Consider the following 25,416-nt stretch of genomic DNA (forward strand, 5'->3'; position numbering starts at 1 on the left):
TCTTTTCCTGCACCTTGCCTTCTTATATGTTGATGAATTTTGATCTTCTCCACTGTACATAATGCATAATAAGCTTATGGAAAGAAAGATGTGTTTAATGTGATATCAGCAACAAGCCTGCCACTTGCAGCAGAAATCCACCACTGTCTTAGTTACTATTGGAGAAATGTTACTATGGATTCTAAGCTTAATAGAATCCGGGGTTACCAGCGCCTCACCACTTTAAATACTGGTAACATATTTATATACAATTAGACCCTGGAGAGAGCCTTACAGTTTTAGCTGACAGGTGAACTTGGTGAATTTTGTTATGTGTACAAATTGTGAAGATATACCTAATGCAGGTAAATTAACACATCAGGAGAAATGTTTTTTGACCATTCTTTAAGAATAGTCTACAATCTTGGGTGTATGTTATAGACCTGCTTTTGTGTGAAAAGGCTCCATAAATTTTAGAGATTGCAAAGTTTAGACACACCCAATATCAACATCATATAGAATCACAGCATGCAGCATATAAGGAAGTCACATGACCACAGACTTTTTTTTCCCCCCCTTTTATATATATATCCATTCCACCCCTGAAAATTATTATTAATTCTACTTCAATCACTCTTTTAAAAAAAGCATCCTTTGTTGCAGGTTCAAAAATATTTTTATTGTTTTGGAAATAGGAATTGAAAGCATAGTTAACTGAAATTTTGGTTGTGATTGGGACATTTTTTTTAAAAAAAAAGGGCCAGGAAGTCATTTTTAGCCTTGTGCCAAAACAGTCATAAGAAAGCACGTGATTTGGGCTAAATGACCAGCAAGCCAATTGGTGAGATAATTGCTGAAACATTTACTTATGTAAGCTTTAAGACCTACAGAAAGTGGTGTCAGATTCAAGAAACAGATTTAGTTCAGAAAAAAAAAATCCACACCAGATGATGTGCTGTTCAGCAAACTCAAAGTAGTCAAAATCAGAGAAAATTTAGTGAACTAATCTGTGTCTAATTGTCTCAGGGAGGGATAGAAAGAATCGTATCTGGTTAATGTACAGGAAGTTACTAAAAGAAAACATTTCGGACTCTTTCAGTTGAGTATGACATTTTAAAGTGAAGATAGATATGATGCTTCAATGTCTATAAAACATACTGCTGGGAAAAGGACTAAATTTGTCATTTTTGTAGTTTATGATAAGCTCTTTCCAAGTTACATTCTTTTGTTTCTTTTCTGTGGTGTATTAAATTTATATCCTTTGTTAGAAGTACACTGGCAGCCTTGTGTAAATATAACTGACGGTTCCAGGAATAAAATTGCAAAACTAAAACTTATGGCTATCAAACCAGGTGCCACTCAATAAACTGACTCATCCAGTATTACCATCAGCTGGGGGTATAACAATTCCAAATCATGTCAACTTGCTGATTTCAAAAAGAGCCTCCTTCTCTTTCTCCTGGCTTTTTAAAACCAATTACCTAAAATGCGATTAAAGTCTAGCTGTTTGGTGGAGCAGCCTTTGGCTTATGACTCCAGATTCTCTCTGATGGCTGAGTAAAGTGTGTAATAAGCATAAAGTGGAACACCGCATCACTGGCATCTAATGTTTCATTTACCCTGTACATGGTCAGATACAATAGTGGCTAACAGTGTCAGCAGCAGTTGTTAGAGGAAGATGCTTCTTGTGGTAATCCACTGTTCCTCTCAAATCAACGGTAATGTCTCATTTGTTTTACACTGCTGCCACAAATGTTGGGACTGTTACCTTGTGTTTGGGCTGATGATGAAGCAATAAATGTCAAATTAGAACAAAAAACAGAAAATGCCTTGTATTTCTGTGTTGGCAGCAAATGGATTTTGGCATATCTAACATGTTATGAAAACTGTCAGGCAGTTAGAGCTTCCAGTTCCTTTAGTGTTGGTACCAGGAAGATACAGCCAAGGATCAAGGTAGAGGATGGTGGATTATAATAGTAGCAGCCCAGGGGAGCAAACAATATTTCACCAAGGGCTGCGGTTAAGCTTAAAAATTGTAAGGTACAATTTGTTTATAGACTTCAGTGAATGAAGCTCAGAAATGCCAAAGGGAAAAGTTATCACTAGAATATCCCTGGGTGTATACAATGATGTGGCCATAATTAGAAAGGATCAGGCAGCCCTATTTCCCTTAGCAGAGAGGTCAATAACTATGGGATGTAGATTTAAAGTGATTAGAAGAAAACTTAAACAGAAGTTAAGGAAAATTTATTTCCCCGGGTGTGCTCAGATCTTGAATTCACTTCCTGAAGGAGAACTGGATGCAGAAACCTTCATCCCACATCTAATTATTTGGATCTTATAGTATATGCGGAGGCAATGACCTAGTGGTATTTTTGTTAAACTAATAATCCAGAAACTCAGCAAATGTTCTGGGGACCTGGGTTCAAATCCTACCATGGCGGATGGTTGAATTTGAATTCAATAAAGAATCTGGAATTAAGGGTTTAGTGATGCCCATGAAACCATTATCGATGGTCAAGAAAAACCTATCTGGTTCATGAATGCTCTTCAGGGAAGGAAATCTGCCATCTTTACCTGGTATGGCCTACATGTGACTCCAGACCCATGGCAATGTGGTTGACTCTTAAGTGCCCTCTGGGAAACTAGGGATGGGCAATGAATGATGGCATAGAGCTGTACTTCAACTTTCAACTACCTGCAGGGGTGCAGACCAAGAGGTGGAAGGATGGGTCAGTCTGGATAGCTCTTTTATGGCTAATACAGAAATGTAGGACTGAATGGTCTCCTTCTACACTGTAAATGTTTCATGTTTCTATGATTGAAATATTAAGCGAGGCAAGTTTCACATTGGGCACTTTTGTCACTAAAAGCAGCAGCCAGAGGCTTTCTCCTTGTCATTCAATGGTTATATGCTATAATGTATGCAATCTGCAGATGAATGCAATGTTTATTATTAACAGGCTAAGAATTTCAGTTTACAACTTCCAATATATTTAGGGCTGGATAAATATTTCCTATATATTTATGGTTTCCAGAGGGGTGAGGGAGGTGGAATGGGAAGGTGTGATGTTTGCTCATTCCTGCTTCCACTGTTTCAGCATGTCAAATTTCAGCCAGCCAATTAGTGACTACCTGGCCAGAATGCCAGCCAATAAAAGCTATGAAGAGGAGTTCTCCAACCAGGCATTTATGGTGGAGAGGGTACGTAGGACTTCAGTCTGGCAGGAGAGGGATTCATGACTTCACTTCACGGCCACCAATTTAAAGACCCTTTTCCTTCACACCTTAATTGTTTCAACAGCCTATAAGATTTGAAGAAATAGCGTGTAATAATAGTCAAATGCTGTCGCTCTGACTTTTTGTTTGTGGCACATGGGCATCCATGGTGGCCAGCATTTCTTGCCTGTCCCTAGTTGCCCTTGAGAAGGTGGTGGTAAACTGCATTTTTGAACTGCTGCTGTCCACATGCTGCAGGTTGACTCACAATACCATTAGGGACCAATTCCAGGATTTGGACCCAGTGACTGTGAAGGAATGGCGATATATTTTCAAGTCAGGATGGTCAGTGGCTTGGAGGGGAGCTCAAAGGTGGTGGTGTTCCTATGTATCTGCTACCCTTGTCCTTCTAGATGGAACTGTACCTTAGTTTGGAGGGCACTGTCTAACAATCTTTCTGCAGTGCATCTTGTAGATAGTACACACTGCTGCTACCGAGCATTGGTGGTGGAGGGAATGGATACTTGTGGATGTGGTGCCAGTAAAGTGGGCTCCTTTGTCCTGGATAGTGTCAAGCTTCAAGTTGTTGCAGCTGCACCCATCCAGACAAGTGGGGAGTATTCCATCACACTCCTGACTTGTCCCTTGTAGATAGTGGACAGGCTTTGGGGAGTCAGGAGGTGAGTTACTCACAACGGCATTCCTAGCCTCTGACCTGTTCTTGTATCGACTGTATTTATATGGCAAGTCCAGTTAAATTTCTGGTCAATGGTAACCCCCAAGGTACTGATTATGAGGTTTCAGTAATGGTATTACCATTGAATGTCAAGGGGTTGTGGCTAGTTTGAATTTTATTGGAGGTGGTCATTGTGTGGCTTAAATGTCACTTGTCACTTGTCAGCCCAAGCCTGGATATTGTCCAGATCTTCTTCCATTTGAATATGGTCTGCTTTAGTATCTGAGGAGTTGCGAATGTTGCTGAACATTATGTAATCATCAGCAAATATACCCACTTCTGACCTTACAATAGAGGGATGGTTGATGAAGCAGCTGAAGATGGTTGAGCCTTGGACACAATGCTGAGGAACTACTGCAGAGATGTCCTGGAACTGAGATGACTAATCTCCAACAACCACAACCATCTTCCTATGTATCAGGTATGAATCCAACCAGCAGGGAGTTTTGCTGGTGCTCCTTATTGTAACACCAGTCGAATGCAGCCTTGATGTCAAGGGCTGTCACTGTCATCTCACCTCTGGAGTTCAGTTCTTTTGTCCACGTCTGAACCATGGCTGTCATGAGGTCAGGAGCTGAGTGGCCCTGGTGGAACCTAAACTGAGTATCAGTGTGTAGATTATTGCTGAGCAGGTGCTGCTCGATAGCACTGTTGATGACACCTTCCATCATTTTATTGATGATGAAGGGTAGACTAAGAGGGCAGTAATTGACCAGATTGGATTTATCCTACTTTTGTGTGCAGGACATACCTTGTGTGTAGATGCCAGTGTTGTAACTGTATTAGGACAGCTTGGCTAGGAGAGCAACAAGTTCATTTGCACAAGTCTTCATTACTATTGCCAGAATGTTGTCAGGGCCCATAGCCTTTGCGGTATCCGGTGCCTCCAATGATTTCTTGATATCAAGTGGAGTCAATCAAATTGGCTGAGGACTGGCATCTGTAATGCTGGGGACCACTGAAGGAGACTCTGCTGCTATTTGCAGCACTAGTCCCACTTGTAGGACTTTCCATCTGCCCTTTGTACATCCTCCTCATGCCTTGTGTTTTTTCCCCATGGAACTAGCGAAAATGGAATGAATATTGACAAATTTCTGTTGATTGGCTTTTTAACATGCTCAACAGCTTGTTTTTTTTTCAAAAGGGCTTCCTATTTTGGCACCTGCCAGTCTTCCATGTTATTGGAAACTGGCAAGTCAATGTTGGATGACCCACCCAACTTAATTGTGGTTGATGTTACGAAAGCATGAGGGGGTTGGCCTTCCTGACTTATGGCAGTATGATCTAGCCCTTAGTTAAGTTATTGCTATGTAACATTGATCCACAATCTTATTCGTGGTGGTGTGTAGATAGCAATCATTTTCAGTTATTGATTTTTCTCCTTTCCTGACACAAATATTTGCCATGAAGCTAGCAAATCATAATTGTTATTATCACCAATCATTAAGAAAGTTTAAAGATACAGGGCCGCACACAATAACAATTCATTTTGGACCTGATTTTTAGAGCTTGCAGTATACCAACCTAGGTCATATAGCTATTGGGTTTTTACAATGAAAATGTTTTAGGTATTTTCAAATCCCACAGGTGAATTTTGAAACTGATTGTAGAGTGATACAATGAGTGTGGGGAAAGTATGTGTTACACCTTAGCTCTCACTGGTTCAACTCCTCCCTTGAGAAGTCACAGTGGCAGGTTTACAGTGCAAGCCACAACTTGGAGGGTTAAGTTCCTTCAGAAGTTATATAAATTGGATAAAAAATTATCCAGAATGAAGATGGAACTTGTCATGTTTCTTTAGATTGAAATACTGCTTTAAAGTTAAGACAATTTTGACAATAGGTTAAGTTCTCTGGATGTAATACTTCAATAAATAAATTCCCATGTTCTCTTAAAAATCAGGCCTTTATTTCAATGAGGTAGTAGTTAGTCTTGTTGGCATGGTCAGCAGAAAAATGCTTCAGTTTTTCTATGAACATCACAGAAACTGGCAACTCCCCAATAATTTCAAGTGGCCAGTTATCGCCCACGAGTTCAAGTATTGGTTAGTTACAAATAAATTTTATATGGTTGAGGAAACATTATTTAGTGTTAACCCAATTTTCTGCAGATTTCTGTCGACCATACCTATTAGGCTCAGAAAGCAGAGAAGGTTAATCAAGTTTCATTGCACAAGCATTCTTGTGCAAAATGGTCATTTATCACCAACTTACAATTTCACTTTGAACAAGCGAGCCGTTGTCACTCCTTGCGTATTGAGACTGTCAACAAAGAATCAGTTTTTAACATTCGGCATTGAGTGTCAACCTGCACTACTCGTCCCTTTAGAGGTCTATGATTTCAAGTGCAGAGCTTTAAGACACAGAGGCCCCTTTATTGACAGATCTTTAATAACATTTACTTTAAACTGCTTTCTCCTAATTTGAGAGCCAGTGAAAATGTATCAGTTAGCTTTACAAACAATTATTGCTCGTTAGAGTGTGAGAAATAAAGGGGCTGATAATCATCTTCTTACAGCCTATTTCCTGATGTGTACATGGTAGTAACGGCACAAAAACTGGATGTAAATAAAATCATCCAGTTATTACCGCCATCCCATGGCTGCTGAACCTGGTCGCAAACTTGGTAGTTCAGGTCAGGAGACAGCCATGTACAGTGTGACATAAAATAATCCTGGGTATAGCTGAGTTGAACTGGAAGGTCTGGCAACGGTTTCACTATTTTCATGACTCTTAAACTTTAACGGCTCCTTCAAGTTCAACTATTTCATTCTTGGTGTGCATTCTTTACATTTTCTGAGTACTTCAATCTACTCTGTTGACCTCTCATTTATTCAGCCCACCCAGTTAATGGGGCTGCTGTGAGCACACTGCAGTCTGTGTCTGACTTCTATGTATACCTTCTCACCCTACAACATGGCAAACTGCCCAGGAGCAGTTTACCTCCTACAGCAAAATGGGCTGCAATCACAAAAATGCATCGTCAAAAAACAGGTGGAGAGGACCTCTCACCCGTCATTGTCCCATCATCTACATCTGAATTGAAATTGACCCAAAAGGTATCATGGAACAAATACAGAGCAATGAGTGATATTGGGTTTTGAAACGGACATATTAAGCGCATTATTGTTGTACTGTACCTCTCCCATACTATGGCGTTCATGTCTATCCTCAAAGGTGGTGCCAAAATATGGCTCATAAGTGATCAGGTCAGGCCGTTCAATGTCATAAATAGCCTTAACTTTGGGGATGGCAGCCAGGTCCTTATAGTCAAGAATCTCATTGTCCACTTTTGCCTGGAAAATAAGACGTACAGGAATTATACAGCATCACTCAAGCAGTTAGATACTTGCTCACTTTTCTCAAAGTCAGATGAAGTTAACCAATAACAGTGGTCTCATATCTAACAAGTCTATAATAGGTTTCACGGTTTGAAATGATATAGTCTGTAAGTTTTTGCATTGTTTTTTGGGTGCATCTTACTTGGTGGTATCAGCATTAAACTGTCACAGATCAGTGTTGAAAAGGATCAATGCAAAGTGAAGCCTTATCTACTCCACCTCAAACATCTGCAGAGATGGCCAATCTCTGCCTAAGAAGTCCACCCTGAGGGGTTCAGGCATATTTGAGTCCATTGCTGAGAAGTTGGATAAAAGTGAGCTTCAACAGCCAAAGGGACTGCTATTTTCCCACATATCTGCCAAGCCTTGTTTCTTTTTCCACTTATTGGCAGCTTGCCTTCAGGGAAAGAAGAGCCTCATGAGAAGATGCCAAATTTGCAACATTTTGCTATAATATTCCTCCTAATAAAGACAGAAACAACATTGAAAAATCAAATATACTAATGAGACAATCGCAGGCTTATTACTGGATCCACAGTGTGCGACCGATGTTTAATTTGCTGTCTGGGAAATCGTCGTGAAACTTTTATTTCTTTTTCCACACCAGCTTTGGCTCAGCCCATAGAACTCTCACCTCTGACTCACAAGGTTCCAGGTCAAGTCTCACTCTGAGGCTTAAGCACAAGAGTCAATGCAAACTCTCAAAAAACAATATTGAGGGAATGCCGCACTCTAGAGGCATTGTCTTTTAGTGAGGCCTTAAACAGGGACCCCATCTGCCTGTGCAGGTGGATGCAAAAGATCCTGTGGCACTTCTTCAAAGTAGACCAGGGGATTTATCCTTGTTTTCTGTCCATTATTTATCTCTCGATCAATATTAGTCACAGAGTATCTGGTCATGATCACATTGTGCAAATTGTCTGCCAAACAACAATGATTGCAGTTCAGAAGGACTTCCTTGATTGTAAAGGGCTTTGACATATCAGTGGTCACGAAAACTGCAAGAAACACAAGTCTTTCTTTTTTACTTCTTTTCTCTTTTCACAAATTACACGACACCATGGAGACTTGTGACCAGAAGAAATGCACAGACAGAATATATCGTCTTAGAAATTACAGTCATGGGTATTCAAGAGTTGTATGTTCATAAGCACTGTAAATGGGTGTGGGAATCACAAATCATGGTGGCTCCACAGCCGTGGATACGAGGCAAACAATGTGCAAACTTGACGTCAGGTTGTATTGTGCAGCCTTGTGCAGAATCAATGAGCTGCACCCTCAGTGTATGCATGAGTAAGCAACAATTAATGCAAGCTCACAGCTCTTGAAGTCAACTAGACCTCTTAAAGACAATGTGCTGCACCAGCTGTGCAAGAGCTGGACACCAAGGAGAAGCTTGCCAACCAGCAAAACCGTAGAATCATAGAATCCCTACAGTGTGGAAGCAGGCTGTTCAGCCCATCATGTCTACACTGATTGCCCAAAGAGCATCCCAAACAGACCCACCCCCCCACGCTATCCCTGTAACCCTGCATTTCCCATGGATGCTCCACCCAGCCTGCACATCTTCTGGACCGTGGGAGGAAACTGGAGCACCTGGCGGAAACCCATGCAGACACGGGGAGAATGTGCAAACACCATATAGACAGTCGCCTGGGGGTGGAATCAAACCTGGGCCCCTGGCGCTGTGAGGCAGCAATGCTAACCATTGAGCTACCCGCACAAGGGGCAAGAGAACATACATCAGGATTCCACGATGAACGACTGAAGTGATGGTACAGGAGGTGGACAGGTTGGGTGAGATTCTCCTCCTCAGTTGGCAAAGAGGCCTTTGGGGCAAAGCCCATAAGACCAGATAGGCATGGAGGTCAATGCCAGGATTTTGGCCAATGACTTGGCTGCAGCACCACAGGAAGTTTAAGGACTGCACATAACTATTTATGATTCATATTAAAGATGAATAAAGATGGAAGAAGGGACTGACTTTATTGTCGCTAAGTTTGCTAATGATATGTTAGCTGTCCCTCAATTCAAGGATGGCATCAACTCTTAGCCACAAACCCACTGTCATGTGTTTTCATTTAGCTAAGAAGGCCAATTCTCTACCCAGAGTTCTTTAGGTATGTTGGGCCAGAAGTTCCATGAGAGAGTGGGTTTTCAAGCGCAGGATTTTCTGCGTCAATGGACTTGAAACATTATCTGTAGAGAGTAAACAGAGTTACTGTCAGACCTGTAGTGTTTCTCCAGCACCTTCGGTTTTTGTATCATCCATATTACATTTGCTTTTTGTAGTCATTCTGAGTTCAAAAGCAAATAAATGTTGTTACTAGTTACTCACATAAATTGTGTGGCCAGGTGAGCTGGGTATGCTGGAACCAGGTCTGGAGGAAATACTTTCAGAAGAGGATCGTGTGGGCTGCAAAGAAATAGAGGAAATAAAGAGAAGAGAAGAATTAGTTTTCTGACGGTTAACAATTTAACACCGTGTGACAAAACATTGAAGCATTTTGCAACATAATACTTTACAGCAAAAATGCAAAGATGTGCACAAGTTTTAAGCACAAAATATTTAACATCTGAAGTTAAGTTGAGCTAAAAGTCTTCAATCTCCCTTTTGCTTTCTTACTTATCAACATCTGAAATATTGTGACATGGCATTCCTCAGTGGCACTGGCAAGTTCAATCTTAGCCACAGAAGTCGAGCTGGTCATGAATAACCTGGCCATCAGCCATAGAAAATACATTCAAGCTCTGACTGTGTAAGGCGGATAGCTAGAAGTCTCAACCTGAAGCTGCACAGTTACAAACAGCAACTCTAACTCAAAGGGAGACAGCGGCATTGTGATTAATGTCACTAGACTAATAATCGAAAGTCCCAGACTAATGCTCTGTGGCCATGAGTTCAAACCTCACCAAAGCAGATGGTGAAATTTGGATTCAATTAAGAAAAAAATCTGGAACTAAAACCTAGCCTAATGGTGACCATATGTCGAATGTCATAAGTTATCTGGATCACGAAAATGCCTTCTATGAAGAAAATCTGACATCCTTACCTGGCCTGACTTATGTGTGACTCCATACCCACAGCAGTATCTTACCTATCCTCTGAAATGGCCCAGCAAACCAATCAGTTCAAAGGCAATTGTGGATTGGCAATAAATTCTGCCCCAGCCAGCCAACAACTTAAAAAGCAAACAACAGAAAATTCTGAGAATCCAACTAGCAAATTAAGGAGCAGCTTGAAATTCCAAAACCACTTCCCAGGGATAATTTGTGAAGCATCATCATAACTAAAGGGTATATAGTCAGTTCATGCAGTAAAGCAGCCATAGCCTCCCTACAAAGATGCCACTGGCTGCTATCTGCCAAAAAAGTGTAGAGCTGCAAGTATTTCAGACCTGAAACTAGGCCTCATTGTTAAAATTAATTACCACATGCTTCTACTGCATATACCATGGAACAGATATACAGGGTGGGGAATCAAGTCGAGATGACACCCAGCTGAGTGTGCTAGTTGCTTGTTGGTTACAATTGCAGTGCTCTCTTGCTAAATGATATCATAACCATTAAATCAATTGCTCCCTTGCAGACAATGGCACTGTAATTTACTCTGTGCCACGCTGTCATTTCCTCTTGAAATTGTTGCAGGCTCACATTGTCTGCACTGCAATTGAGTAACAAATAATGAAGTATAATGTTAGGTTTGCAAGTTAAATCTAACGTATTCACATTATACACATGGAACAGATATATGGGGTGGGGAATCTTGTCGAAATGATATGACTCCTGCCTGCCGGTTGAAGAAGAGGTACAGCAAGCAAACAGGAAAGATAACAGAATGGTCTTGTTTACAGTTGGGGGAGTTCAGTACAAAAATACAGAGGTGGTACTTCAGTTATGCAGAGCATTGGTGAGACTGGAGTATTGTGTACAGCACTGGTCTCCTTATTAAAGGAGAGCTGTAAATGAACTGGAAGAAGTCCAGGAAAGATTTATGAGACTAATACCTAGAATGAGAGGGTTATCCTATGAGGAAAGATGGGACAGGTTGGACTTGTATCCACTAGAGTTTCGAAGGTTATTAAATGGCTTGATTGAAATATATAACATCATGTGGGGGCTGGACATGTTGGAGGTACAGAGAATATTTTTTCTTGAGGGAGAATCTAATAGGTAAAGTCATCTTTCAAAAAATAAGGGGTCACCCTTTTAAGTTAGAGATGAGGAAAATTTGTTTCTATCAGAGTTTTTGGAACCCTCTTCCTCAAAGGGTTGGGGAATCAGAGTCTTTGAATATTTTTATGGTAGAAGTGGACAAATCCTTGAATGCAAGGGGGTCAAAGGTTAGTGTGGGGGGACAGAAATGTTGAGTTCAGTTTACAAACAAATCAGCCACAAACTTATTAAATGGTGGAGTAGGCTCGAAGGGCCAAGTGGCCTATTCCTGCTCCGAGCTTGCATGTTTGCTTGGATGTATGGATAAAAGCCCCAGGTCTCCTTTCCACGGAGTGGCCCGACAATATTTCAGTGTAAAGATAACACAGCGTGGAGCTGGAGGAACACAGCAGGCCAGGCAGCATCAGAGGAGCAGGAAAGTTGACGTTTCGGATTGGGACCCTACTTCAGAGTAATCTGGCACCTTCCCGGACAATGACAGACCTCTTACTGAGTTAAGTTCCGAATCAGCTGGAAATCCTGCCCCTGAGGGCTGTCAGCCAGTCAAAGGTTACTGCAGTCATACACTAAGGTCGCTCTATGGATCAGTACTGGGTTTTTGGAAAGACATAAGTGATCGGGATAGGTATTGCAGCAGGGAGGTTGGTGGAGGGGGCATTCAGAAGCAAAATCAAGGTGGTCTCTTTTAGCAGACCCCATTCCCAGTGCCAAGTATCTCAATTAGGTACTGAGTGCCTGTGAATAAGGGATCTGTCTGGTAAGCTGCTGCCATACACAACAGACTTTACTAGGTGGCACTTGTGATAGAAAACTCATCTTTCTGTCCACTCATCTTTACAGTGGCAAGGCCACAACTGCCACTACAATAGGCTGCATTGTCAAGATATCACACACCATATCACATAACTGAAAGAAAACAACTGCTGTTTAAAAATGTCATATAAGAATGTACAAAAAGGGCCAAATGACCTATTTAACTCCACACCTATAAATGAAAATTTTGCACGGGTTTCAGTTGGAGAAAAGCGATAATTGCAGAGTTTTGCAGACATTAGTGTTTTTAATTGAAACAAACTGTCAAAAAACTCAAGAGAACTTGGCACAATTAAAACACTTTTTACTTAAACTCTTAACTCAGAATCAGCTACCTATAATCAATTACAAATTTATCGAGTTAATTATAATAAGAGGCTCAAACAAAACAAAACCCAGCTGAGTGTGCTAGTTGCTTGTTGATAACAATCGCAGTGCTCTCTTGCCAAATGTTATAATGACCATTAAATCAACTGCTCCCTGGCAGACAATGTAGATGGCACTGTAATTTACTCTGCACCACATTGTCATTTCTCCTTGAGATGTTGCAAGCTCACATAGTCTGCACTGCAACTGAGTACGAAGTAATGAAGTATAATGTTAGGTTTTCATGTTAAATCTAATGTATTCACATTATATGTATGCTTATTGCACGGAATCATTTCCTCTTTATAAAATCCTTAAAGTTAGCATACTAAACTGTGAATTATATATGGTTTAAATGCTCCACACAGTGAATTTAAAGTGTGCCAATTATCTTTCACTCAATCCTTCTGTGAAAAGGTGTTACGCTAAGATTCAGGAACAAAAGAAGTAATTTAATGTTTTGAAAAATAAGATTACATCCTTCTAACTTATCCTTTATCCTAATATTCTTCATTGGTAAAGATTCCATACTTTTAATTTGCTGTGTTAGGAAATAGCTACCTACAAATCTGTGCTAAAATGATGGCAAATAAATAACACCCTTAGACACTCAATAATCCCAACTGGTAAAACTTGTCCTGTACTTATTTCTTTTAAGGCATAATCTTGCCATTGAAGATCAAGGGCAGAGCTTTTCAGCTATATACAAATTAAAAGTAACATTATCCTTGACATGATGAGGTTACTTACATAAATTAACCAGTATACATGGATTATGTTGTTTTCCTTTTTAAAAGAAAATCAATAAATTAACAATTTCTTGCCAACATTTGCAATAAAGCAGAGATTCTATCCTTTCCAGAGTGAGCTGTCCTGAAAAGTCTGACCAGAACTCAAAGACAGTTTTCACAACAGCTTGTTCAGAAACTGAGCCTAGTCAAAACTGGCCAGGAATAAACTTTTAACGCAATTACTGTAATAATTAATATCACATTGGATGGCTGAAATTAGAAAAAAAACAATACTGCTTTTGCTGCAAATATAACAAAAGTTTTGGATCAAATCATGAATATAAAATATGTGAATGACATCCAGAGCTTGAAGAGCTGAATAGATTTACTTTCTTCCTCTTGTTCTGAAATTAATTATTGTCTTAATGCTCTTGGCAGTATACCCGATGGACAGGAAATTGCATGGGAGCATTGCCCAGGGAGAATTAAAGATGACTGAAAATAGCATTTTCCTTTCTGAATGAATCCTTGCAGTTGATAGAATTCTAAGTGAAGGGACAGGTAGTGTTGAGGAGGCGGGGAGGCTGCAGAAGGACTAGGAAAGGCTGGGATAATGGGCAAAGTAGTGACAAATGGAATAATATGTGGGAAAGTATGAGGTTACGCACATTGCGAGGAAGAATAGGGTTATAGACGATTTTCTAGATGGGGAAAAGCTTTGGAAATCTGATGCACAAAAATGGACTTAGGAGAGCTAGTTTAGGATTCTCTTGAGATGAATATACAGGTTCAGTTGGCAGTTAGGAAGGCAAATGCAACGTTAGCATTCATTTCAAGAGGGCTAGAATACACAAGCAGAAACGTACTGCACACACTCTATAAGGTTCTGATCAAAACCACATTTGGAACACTGTGAGCATTTTTTGTGCCCTGTATCTAAGGAAAGATGTGATGGCCTTGGAGGGGGTCCAGAGGAGGTTTACAAGAATGATCCCGGGATGAGGGACTTGTCATGTGAGGAGCAGTTGAGGGCTCTGGGCCTGTACTGAAAGGATTTTAGAAGGATTGGGGGGAGGGGGGGGTGGTGGGGCCATCTCGTCAAAACTTACACAATACAGAGAGGCCTGGATAGATGTAAAGATGTTTCCATTAGAAGGAGGGATGAGGACCTGAGTGCACAGCCTCAGAATGAAGGGATGATCCTTTAGAACTGAGATGAGGAGGAATTTCTTCAGCCAGAGGGTGGTGAATCTGTGGAACACATTGCCACAGAAGGCTGTGGAGGCTGAGTCACTGAGTGTAATTAAGACAGAGATAGATAGGTCTTTCTTGTATATTAAGGGATCAGAAATCATGGGGAGAAGGCAGGAGAATGGGATTGAGAAATGTATCAGCCATGATCAAATGGCAGAGCAGACTCTATGGGCTGAATGACCTAATTCTGCTCCTATATCTCATGGTCTTATGGTCTAATTCTACATGCACCAGTTCTAATGGAGTGTTCGGACATTAAAAACAGTAAAATAAAATCAATGTTTTTAACAATTTGGAATATGCTAAAAGAAACATGGTTTTATGCATACAGACACTGGCTGAATTTTTAAACAATCTAATTTCCCATAAACATTTACTGTTTTCTCTTCCTCTTGTTGTTTGCCGAATTATATAGGAAAACAATTCTGTGATGTTTCAGCATAAGTTATCTGAGCAAGGTGAATGGATTGATTGTAGCAAATGGAGCAGTGGATGAAATGTTCTGTCACAAGTTAAGTGAATCAGACATTATATAATGACTGTCTGCTAACTTAATGCTGGTGGCCCACAAAAGATGAAGCAAGAAAGTGTGAACAAGCAAATCTGTTTAGACTGAGTTGTCTGCATTTCTTTGAGGCATTTATTTCATAAATAAGATATTTTTAGACTCTGTAAAAGAGACAAGTAAAAATGATTTCTTTCCATTTGTTTTGCTCCTAATAAACCAAGTAGCAAAACCATTTGTTCAAGTTAATTCCTTGTCACCTAAACCATTGAAAATTGATGCTGTAAACCTGGAGGTAATGTGAAACTTACTGATATTTCTCATTGGCTATTGTTGATCATTTTTGAAGAGATGTTTTTAGCGTCAACATGAACTAGTAACAATAGTAACCTAGTGACTATCACAGAGGGCTTCGCAAATAGAATGTGAAGAATTGCTTCTGTGAAAAACTTAATCTTGAATAACAAGCAGCTGGGTCAGCTAGTGCAACGTAGCTCTTCGTACAAGGATGATCTGGATAACTCTCTTTTCAAGGGAATTCCAGTTTTGATTGAGGTATATGTTATTTCTGGAGTGAATCTAGTATGTATGGAAAACACACCTGTAGTAAGGACCTACTCTCCACTAAGACTGATTGTAAAAGGTACGCGCATCCATAAATGTTTTATCACATATTAATCATCAAGCTACTTACCATTGTCCATTAGAAACTCAAAGATTAAAATTTTGCCATTCAATATTAATAATAAACAAAACTAATAACAAATAGAAATTTTAGGAGCAAATTACTGCAGATGCTAGAATCTGTACTGAAAACAAAACATGCCGAAGTTCACAGCGGGTCAGGCAGCTTCCAATGGAGAGAGGGCAAGCTAACGTTTCGATTCTAGATAACACTGCTTTCTCTCCATGGCTGCTGCCTGACATGCTGTGATCTCCAGCATTTTTTTGTTTTCAATATAAAAGTTTTTACTTGGTTTATTAGAGACGTTTTATAAGCTACCCGAATATCAATGATGTTACATTTCTTATTCAAAGCTTGCCACTAAACAGCTCACAGCTCTCATTTGATTGGGGGGTTTCTCATTATATCAACTGATATCTGACCTAATATGCAATGGGAATAGATTTGAAGAAAGAGAAAAAAAACAATCAACTTGTGAACAGGTTTGTTCATACATTCCACCATGTCCTGTTTTTTCACACACGAGTTAACATCCGTGATCCGAGCTAAATAAACTGTGCCATGTAGTTGAATCCTACTCAGGAAAAATTGCAGGTGCTAGAGATTGCACAATAAGAATAACATTAGCAACACTCAGAGGCAAACATTTTTCAAGAGGGGTTTGCATATTTCTTTCATGACTTAAGTCAAAGAAAATAGGTTAAAGAAGAAATACATTAAAAGTTTAACACTTTAGGAAAATGTACAAGTACTAAGATTGAGAACATTAGAATTCTGTAATTAGCAGTACTTAGATTACCATCAATCCTGATGGACAGTGAGGATAATGTTTGAATAATTGGTTGTCAATGATAATGACAATTCTTACCCAAACTGTAAATTAAGATGTTAAAACTGGATCTCCACATTAACATCCGTGAGCAATTCCTTAAGTTTCAGTTCAAATAACCTTCATGCTGGTATCACCCTAAGCTCACAGAAGCTGCTAATGTGGTTCCAGTATCAGGATCTCTCCTCCTTTGGTGCTATGTACCTGAACCAAGAGCTAGTTGATCTTGCTCCATAGTGGAAGGTTAGACTACTAAAATATCCTAAAGGAGTTCCCAACAATGAACAGAGTGTCAGAATTCAGAATGTTGTACTCCAGCAGCTAGTGAAGGGTGACACCATTAGAATTTTATGATCATTTTCTGATATAGGACAGCACATGGGGAATTAAATCACTAAGTTATTTCTTTAGAGAGGTCCCTTATTAGTGACAGGTCAACCTGAAAACACACTTCACTTCACTGAATCACCTATTGGAAGTGGACATTCAGCAACTGAAGGGTTGTTTAGGATACTGAATTAACAATCTTTGGTTCTTAAGAATGTGTGCACAATTGGTTCACAGATCCCACTCACTATGCCTACTGTCTGCCCACACTGTGAGGCATAGGATGATAGGCTTCAGTGCATGGGGAATCAGAGCCCAATTCACTTCAGCATCAGCTCATGCCTCAAAATAATTCTATAATGGAACAGTTCACTATCACATCGCCATTTGGATATTAAGTTAGAAAACATTTTTGAACAATTGTGTGCAATTAAAAAAAAACTGTCCACTTTAATGGTAGAAAGCTGTTTGTAAATTTTCACTTATTTTTTTCACTGTTGAGATCAAATCATGTTATAAAAAGGTAAGAGAGAGGCAAAAGTGGACCGCTGGAAAATGAGGCAGCAGAAGTTGTAATGGGGAGGAAAGAACTGGCAGAGGAACTGAACAGGTACTTTGCATCAATCTTAATGGTGGAAGACATCAGTAACATACCAGAACTTCAAGACAGTCAGGGGCTGAGGTAAATGTAGAGGCGATCACTAAGTAAAAGGTGCTGGGGAAGTTGAAACCTGAAGGTGGATAAGTCACCCAGACCAGATGGACTATACCTGAGGTGTCTGAAGGAGATAGCTGAAGAGATTGTGGAGGAATTGGTGATGATCTTTCAGGAATCACTACAGTCAGGACAGTCCCAGAGGACTGGAAAATGACTAACGTAGCACCTCTTTCAGAAAGAACAGGCAGAAAACAGGAAACTTTAGGTCAGTTAGCCTTCCTGCTCCTCTGATGCTGCTTGACCTGCTGTGTTCATCCAGCTCTACACCTTATTATCTCAGGTCAGTCAGCCTGACCTTGTTTGTTGGTAAAATATTAGAGTCCATTATTAAGGATGAGATTGCAGAGTACTTGGAAGTGAATGGTAAAATAGGGCTTAGTCAGCATGGTTTCATCAAGGGGAGGTCATGCCTGACAAATCTGTTAAAATCTTTGAGAAGGTAACAAGCAAGTTAGACAAAGGAGAGCCAGTGGACATGATCTATCTGGATTTCCAGATGGCCTTTGACAAAGTGCCTCATAGGAGCCTGCTAAATAAGAGTTTGTGGTGTTAGGAGCAAGGTGCTGGCATGGATAAGAGGATTGGTAGACTGGCAGAAGGCATCAAGTGGGATAAAGGCACCTTTTTCAGGTTGGCAGCCAGCAACAAGAGCAGTTCTGCAGGGGTCCATGTTGAGACCACAACTGTTCACATTATACATTAAATATCTGGACAAATGACATGAAGGGTATTGTTGCTAAGTTTGCAGATGACACAACGATAGGTGGAGGGACAGGAAATATTGCAGAAGTGGGGAAGCTGCAGAAGGATTTGGACATTCTGGGAGAGTGAGCAAGGAAGTGACAGATGGAATACAATAGGGCAAAGTGTGAGATTAAGCACTTTGGTCAGAAGAATTGAGTCAGAGACTGTTTTCTAAATGGGAAATGCTTTGGAAATCTGAAGCATAAAGGGACTTGGGAGTCCTTGTTCAGGATTCTCTTAATGTTAAGAAGCAGGTTCAATTGGCGGTTAGGAAGGCAAATGCAATGTTAGCATTGAAATTAATTAATTTCAAGAGAGCTAAAATACAAGAGCAGAGATGTACTGCTGAGGCTATTTAAGATTCTAGTCAGACCACATTTGGAATATTGCAAGCAATTTTGGGCCCCATATGTAAGGATGTGCTAGCATTGGAAAGGGTCCAGAGCAGGTTTACAAGGATGATCCCAGGGATGAAGGGCTTGTCATATAAGGTGTGGTTGAGGACTCTTATTCTGTACTCAATGGAGGTTAGAAGGATGATGGGGCCATCTCATTGAAACTTACAGAATGCTGAGAGGCCTGGATAGAGCAGACATGGAGAAAATGTTTCCACCAGGAGGAGAGACAAGGACCTGTCAGCACAGCTTCATAATGAAAAAATGACCTTTTAGAACTGAGATGAGGAGGAATTTCTTCTGCTAGAGCATGGTTAATCTGAGGAACTCATTGCCGCAGAAGGCTGTGGAGGGCAATTCAGAGCGTCTTTAAGACAGAGATAGCTAAGTTCTTGATTGGTGAGGGGATCAAGGGCTATGGGGAGAACTCAGGAGAATATCAGCCATGATCAAATGCCAGAGCAGGCTTGATGGGCTGAATGGTCTAATTATTTTCCGATACTTTATAATCTTAAAAGAATTATTCCTTTTGCATAATTTGATCTTCTCCCTTAAATAAAAATGATGCAATTAAAAAGCAATACCCTTGTTCTTTTGTTGAGATTGCCTAATTCATACACCTTGACAATTGGAATATTTGCCAAAAAAATGGAGGACACACTGTATTGGAAAAAAGAAAGTAATGGCTCTGTTTAAATACGGTCCAGAGGAACTTCGCACAAAGACATTAATTAATCTGCATGCTGGCATATGATACAGCTACTTCATTCCATTGAAAAATCTGATGAAGGTTTGTTTTCCTGTCCCTGCAACACCTCCATAGAAGGATAATGTTGCAAAATTTCCCTGTTAGGAATGGAGGACATGGATAGAAATCATAATACTTTGTCAATTCAGCGAACAGGACAAATGTTTTGCACCATAGAGCAAGTGCTATTTACCAATTTTAATGAGATCATTCAGGTTTCCATTTATTTTTTAATTTAAAGAGGGTGTATAGATTTGAAAGTTTGAATGATCTTAACAACAATTAACATTCTAATTAAAGAAACAATTGGTTTCACTGTTCATTATCAATCTGAGTGACAGGCCAATATTACTTTGTTCATTGCTTCATTGCAAGCATGTTATTATATTGCCCCATTATAACTTTAAAGTAACAATTACATGGCATAAAATAACTCACTGGTTCTGCTTAAGAATTTGACTGTCAACTGTGGCTTCAAGGTTAATAGCATGATTTTACTACAGATTTATTTGGTGTCTGCAGGCTAACTGATCCCGTTCTCCTTCATCATGAGCTATCCAAATCCAACGATGAAAGCCAACAAATTTATAATGAAATATAATCCACATTCTCTGAAACCTCTGCAATACAATTTGAAAAATTGCTTTTTACAAGTTCCTCTAATTGACTTTTATTCCTTGTTCACATGTTCCCTCAATTTTACAAATTTTGTTTATGTTGTTGGTGAATGAGTCTCAGGATTTAGGCAGCATGGTGGCTCAGTGGTTAGCACTGCTGCCTCACAGCGGCAGGGACCCAGGTTCGATTCCAATCTCAGACGACTGTTTGTTTGGAGTTTGCACATTCTCCCAGTGTCTGCATGGGTTTCCTCCGGGTGCTCTGGTTTCCTCTCACAGTTCAAAGATATGCAGGCTAGGTGGATTGGCCATGCTAAATTGTCCATGGTGCCCAGGGATGTTTAGGTTAGGTGGGTTAGACATGGGGAAATCAGGGATATGGGAATGGGTCTGGGTGGGATGCTCTTCGGAGGGGCGGTGTGAACTTATTGGGCCAAATGGCCTGTTCCCACAGTACAGGGATTCTATGATTTTGACCCAATGACAATATATTGTGAAAACAGGTTGGTGAGAGACTCGGAGGGGACTTTGCAGGTCATGGTGTTCCCGTGTGCCTGCTGTCCTTATTCCTCAAGGTGCTAGAGGTCAGATGCTTGGAAGGTGCTACTGAAGGAGCCTTGGCGAGTTGCTGCAGTGGTTAGTGTGCATACTGCTGCCACTATACACCTCTGCTTGTAGGGAGTGAATGTTTAATACCTGAAGCGAGTGCTAATCAAATGGGATGCTATTTCCACCATTCAGGGTTTAATGGGTTTAAGTCACTTCTGTTGCACTAAGGACTGATCCCCAGCTGCCATTGTGCTGATGCTGATAAGTTATACCCTTGCTCCACTTTGTGGCCTCAGAATTGTAAAAATGCTAAATCAAGGACATCAAAATCCCTGTGATTAACAGAATCTCACAACTAAGGAGCAACCATTAATCTTCATCCATGCCTCATGAATACTACTTGTACACCACTCCATTTCTGATAATATTTTCTCCACGCTACATTCAAAATCATAGACCCATTCTGTGAAAGCAATTTAAACTTATGTTATGTGCAACAGGCAGGGGAAACTTTCTCCACTTGGTAAAGTGAAAGAGGGAAGCAGGCTCAGAATAGATGTAAACTGTACTATAGTTTCCTAAATAGATATATGAACTAGATTAATCAAATTCATGGTAACAGGATAACACATATGTGTATGATTAGCACTCATATTGTTGCTTGTTTGCATTATGTACTCACCCTTTGTTTTTCTTCAGCCCTGGTGGACTTCTTACAATCGGGATGCCAAACCGTGGAGCCTGTCAGGGGGGAATGAGTGGAATATGAACATGAAGCTCTATAAAGTGAATGAACAGTTCCAGTAACTGAGCAACATTTCGATCATCTCTTTTTTTTAAACTCTTAGCTCTGTTTGGAGATTAATACAGGGGAGATGATGGCCGAATGATATTATTGCTAGGCGATTAATGCAAAGACCCAGGTAATGTTCTGGGAACTTGGGTTTGAATCCCACCAGGGCAGATGGTGGAATTTCAATTCAAATAAAGTCTGGAATTAAGGTCTAATGATGACCATGAACCATTGTTGATTGTCAGGAAAAATCCATTTGGCTTACCAATGTTCTTTACAGAAGGAAACTGTCATCCTTACCTGGTCTGGCCGATATGTGACTCCAGGCTCACAGCAATGTGGTTGACTCCTGACTACCCTCTGGGCAATAAATGCTGGCCTAGCTAGTAATGCCCACATCTCATAAACGAATAAAATAACACAATAGAAGAATGACCTGCACTTTCGAAAATCCTAACCTTATAAAACAACACAAAAAATGTATTTGATAAACATAATAAACGCTAGCCACTTTAAGCATTAAATGGGAGTTGCAAATGAAAGCTTATTTCACTAACATAGATGATAAATTCCAGGAAAAGTTGACAATACTATAAATGGCAGCTATGATGATTGGACTTAGTGAATGTAGGAGGTATTTTTTTTCAGTTTGGGGTGGCATAACTGGAGGTTGTTATTGTTACCTGGTAACAGTGCCAAACATTTCTTGGTCAGGTATGAAAGAAGTTGGCCAAACATTATCCAAACAACATACTTGTTTTTGCTATTCTGAGAACAGATTTCCCAATGGAAAAATTATGCTGTGGAGATGCCAGTGTTGGACTGGGGTGGACAAGGTCAAAAATCACACAACACCAGGTTATAGTCTAACAGGTTCATTCGAAAATGTGAGATGTGAGCTATAGTGGAGAGAGAGTGAGAACGAGAGCGAGAGAGAAGGAAGGCAGCTTTGCAGAGACAAAGCCAGAGAAACAGCGACTATGTAAGTATACAAGAGACTCAGGAAGTATAGTAACCTTTAGTATCAAAGATTATTGTAATTTTGTTCCTGATAAAGCGGAATTGTTTTGCTTTGATACCGGCTTGAGTTTGTATTGATTTGATCACTTTGGTACTGTAGGACATCTGGGCAAATTCATTCATTACATTCTGGTCAGAGTTGTCTGTAACTTGTTTAAAGAGGTACAGCCAACACCCTAATGACTTTATAAACCTCTATAAGGTCACCTTTCAGCCTCCGATGCTCCAGGGAAAATAACTCCAGCCTATTCAATCTCTCCCTATAGCTCAAACCCTCCAACCCCGGCAACATCCTTGTAAATCTTTTCTGAACCCTTTCAAATTTCACAACATCCTTCCTTTCCACAACATCCAGGGAGACCAGAATTGCACTCAGTATTCCAAAAATGACCTAACCAATGTCCTGTACAACCGCAGCATGACCTCCCAACTCCTATACTCAATGCACTCAGCAATAAAGGCAAGCATACCAAACACCTTCTTCATTATCCTATCTACCCGCGACTCCACTTTCAAGGAACTATGAACCCGCACTCCAAGGTCTCTTTGTTCAGCAATCTCCCCAGGACCTTACCATTAAATGTAAAGGTCCTGCCCTGATTTGCCTTTCCAAAATGCAGCGCCTCACATCGCCTCTGCACCTTTTCCAACACTTCCACATCTTTCCTGTAATGAAGCGACCAGAACTGGACACAATACTCCAGATGTGGCCGAACTAGGCTTTTGTATAGCTGGAGCATAACTTCACAGCTCTCGAACTCAATCCCTCTATTAATGAAAGCTAACACACCATATGCCTTCTTAACAACTCTATCCACCTGGGTGGCGCCTTTCAGGGAACTGTGGACATGAACCCCAAGATCCCTCTGCTCCTCCACACTGCCAAGAATCTTTCCATTAACCCCGTATTCTGCTTTCAAGTTTGTCCTTCCAAATGAATCACCTCACACTTTTCAGGGTTAAACTCCATCTGCCACTTCTCAGCCCAGCTCTGCACCCTATCAATGTCCCTTTGTAACCTAGAACAGCCCTCCGCACTGTCCACAACGCCACCCACCTTCGTATCGTTATGGAATGGAATACTCATTTGTAAAGAACGTGACTTTGTTGTGCCATGTTTTAAGAAATATCCCATCTTATTTGTTCTACTACCTGATCTCAGTTGGAAATCACAGAAATCCAAAATTACCATTTTGAGTTTAAGAGTGTATGCCAGAGCAATACACCATCTAATTTCCCCTCTTCATACTTCTCCACCATAGTGTAGGAATCAATCATGCTATCTCTACTTTCTAATGCCTTTTAAAGATGTTGTAATATACTGTACTAAAAGAAGTTATACTCCGTTTGAAAGTTTGATAAAAGCAAAAATCCACCGTAGTTTCTAATTTCTTGAGGATTTTAAATCTTGTTGTTCATATCTGCATGTTTGCTTTAAGTCTCTTAGTTTGATGGCCAACCCTGTCTAACGGAACAGAATCAAGTATCGAGCATTTTGGATTTATTATTATATCATGAGAAAACATTAATTAATAACCTTGCTGTAAATGTGTCACTCGGAGATAGTTACCATAACACAATAGATTTTCATAGTTTGAATGTCATATAGTTCATTCTGAAATTAAGGTTTAATGAAAGGAAATTAAGAAGGTATGAGAAGACAAGATGGCAATGGCAGATTGCAAAAATGCACTAAAAGATTTGGAAGGCAGACAGACAATAGCTAGTATTTAAAGAAATACTACACTGTTCACAACAGATATCCATTCTTCTCAGACAGAAATACCCAAAGAAAAACATAAATCAACTGTGGGTAAAGAAATAATATAAAAATTGCATTACATCCAAAGAAGTGGCTTATAAAGATGCCAGATGAAGTGGTTAACTGGAGGATTGGGAGCAATTTAGAAACCATATGAGGAGGATCAAGAAACTGATTTAGACAGGAATATGAACTACCATGGAACATAAAGGAAGATTGCAAAGGCTTCTTTAGTTATGTGAAAAGGAAAAGATTAGGTAGGAGAAAAGTGAACCTATTACAGCTGGGTCCAGGAGAATTTATAGTGGACAACAGGAAAATGATGAAGAAACGAAACAATTACTTTGCATCTGTATTCACGGTAGAAGATATACAAAATCTCTTAGAAGTACTAGATAACCAAGGGAGTTGTGAAAGTGATGAACCACAATAAACCAGTACTAGTAAAGCCGTAGTACTTGAAAAGTCAACTGGAGAGGAGATTGAAAAATTCTCTGAGCCAGATGAATTTCATCTCAGAGTGTTAAAGGAAATAGCAAAAAAGATAATGAATTCATTGGTAGTTATCTTTCATAATTCTGTAGATTCTAGCAAGGTTCCTGCTGACTGCAAGACGGCAAATATAAACACTGCTATTTAAGAAGGGAGGACGCAGGAGAGTAGAGAACTATAGAACTATTGTGTGTCAGTAGTAGGGAAAATATTAGAAACTATTATAAAGGATATGATCACTGGACATTGAGAAAAGACTGATAAAATTGTGTAGAATCAACATGGATTTAAGAAAGAGAAATCATGTTTGACAACAATGCTGGAGTTTTTTGAGAATATTACCTACAGTGTTGATGAAGGAGAACCAGTGGATGTGATGTACTTGGATTTTCAGAAGGTTTTTGGTAAGATCCCATACAGGAACTTAGCAAATAAAATTAGAGCATGCAATTGGGATTAATATACAAGGTTGAATTGAGAATTAGCTAACAGATGGGAAGTAGAGAGCTGTAATAAATAGATCATTCAGGATGTAGGCTGTAATTAATGGGGAACCACAAGGGTCAGTGCTCAACTAATACAATCCATATATGATTTAGATATGGGGACCAATCATAA

General features: G+C 39.9%; 1 protein-coding gene across 1 annotated transcript in view; it reads right to left on the reverse strand.

The window, feature by feature from the left end:
• Positions 1 to 25,416, reverse strand: part of LOC109928131 (actin-binding LIM protein 1) — a 233,631-nt gene that overhangs the window by 54,731 nt on the left and 153,484 nt on the right. Inside the window, exons 8-11 of the mRNA XM_048609205.1 lie at positions 21,414 to 21,472; positions 9,613 to 9,690; positions 7,074 to 7,229; positions 6,148 to 6,195 (exon numbers count right to left, since the gene is read on the reverse strand). Coding sequence (XP_048465162.1) covers positions 6,148 to 6,195; positions 7,074 to 7,229; positions 9,613 to 9,690; positions 21,414 to 21,472 — 341 coding nt within the window. The remainder of the gene's footprint in view (positions 1 to 6,147; positions 6,196 to 7,073; positions 7,230 to 9,612; positions 9,691 to 21,413; positions 21,473 to 25,416) is intronic.

This window comes from Rhincodon typus, chromosome 20 (genome assembly GCF_021869965.1).
Source record: "Rhincodon typus isolate 14 chromosome 20, sRhiTyp1.1, whole genome shotgun sequence".
NCBI classification, from domain to species: domain Eukaryota; kingdom Metazoa; phylum Chordata; class Chondrichthyes; order Orectolobiformes; family Rhincodontidae; genus Rhincodon; species Rhincodon typus.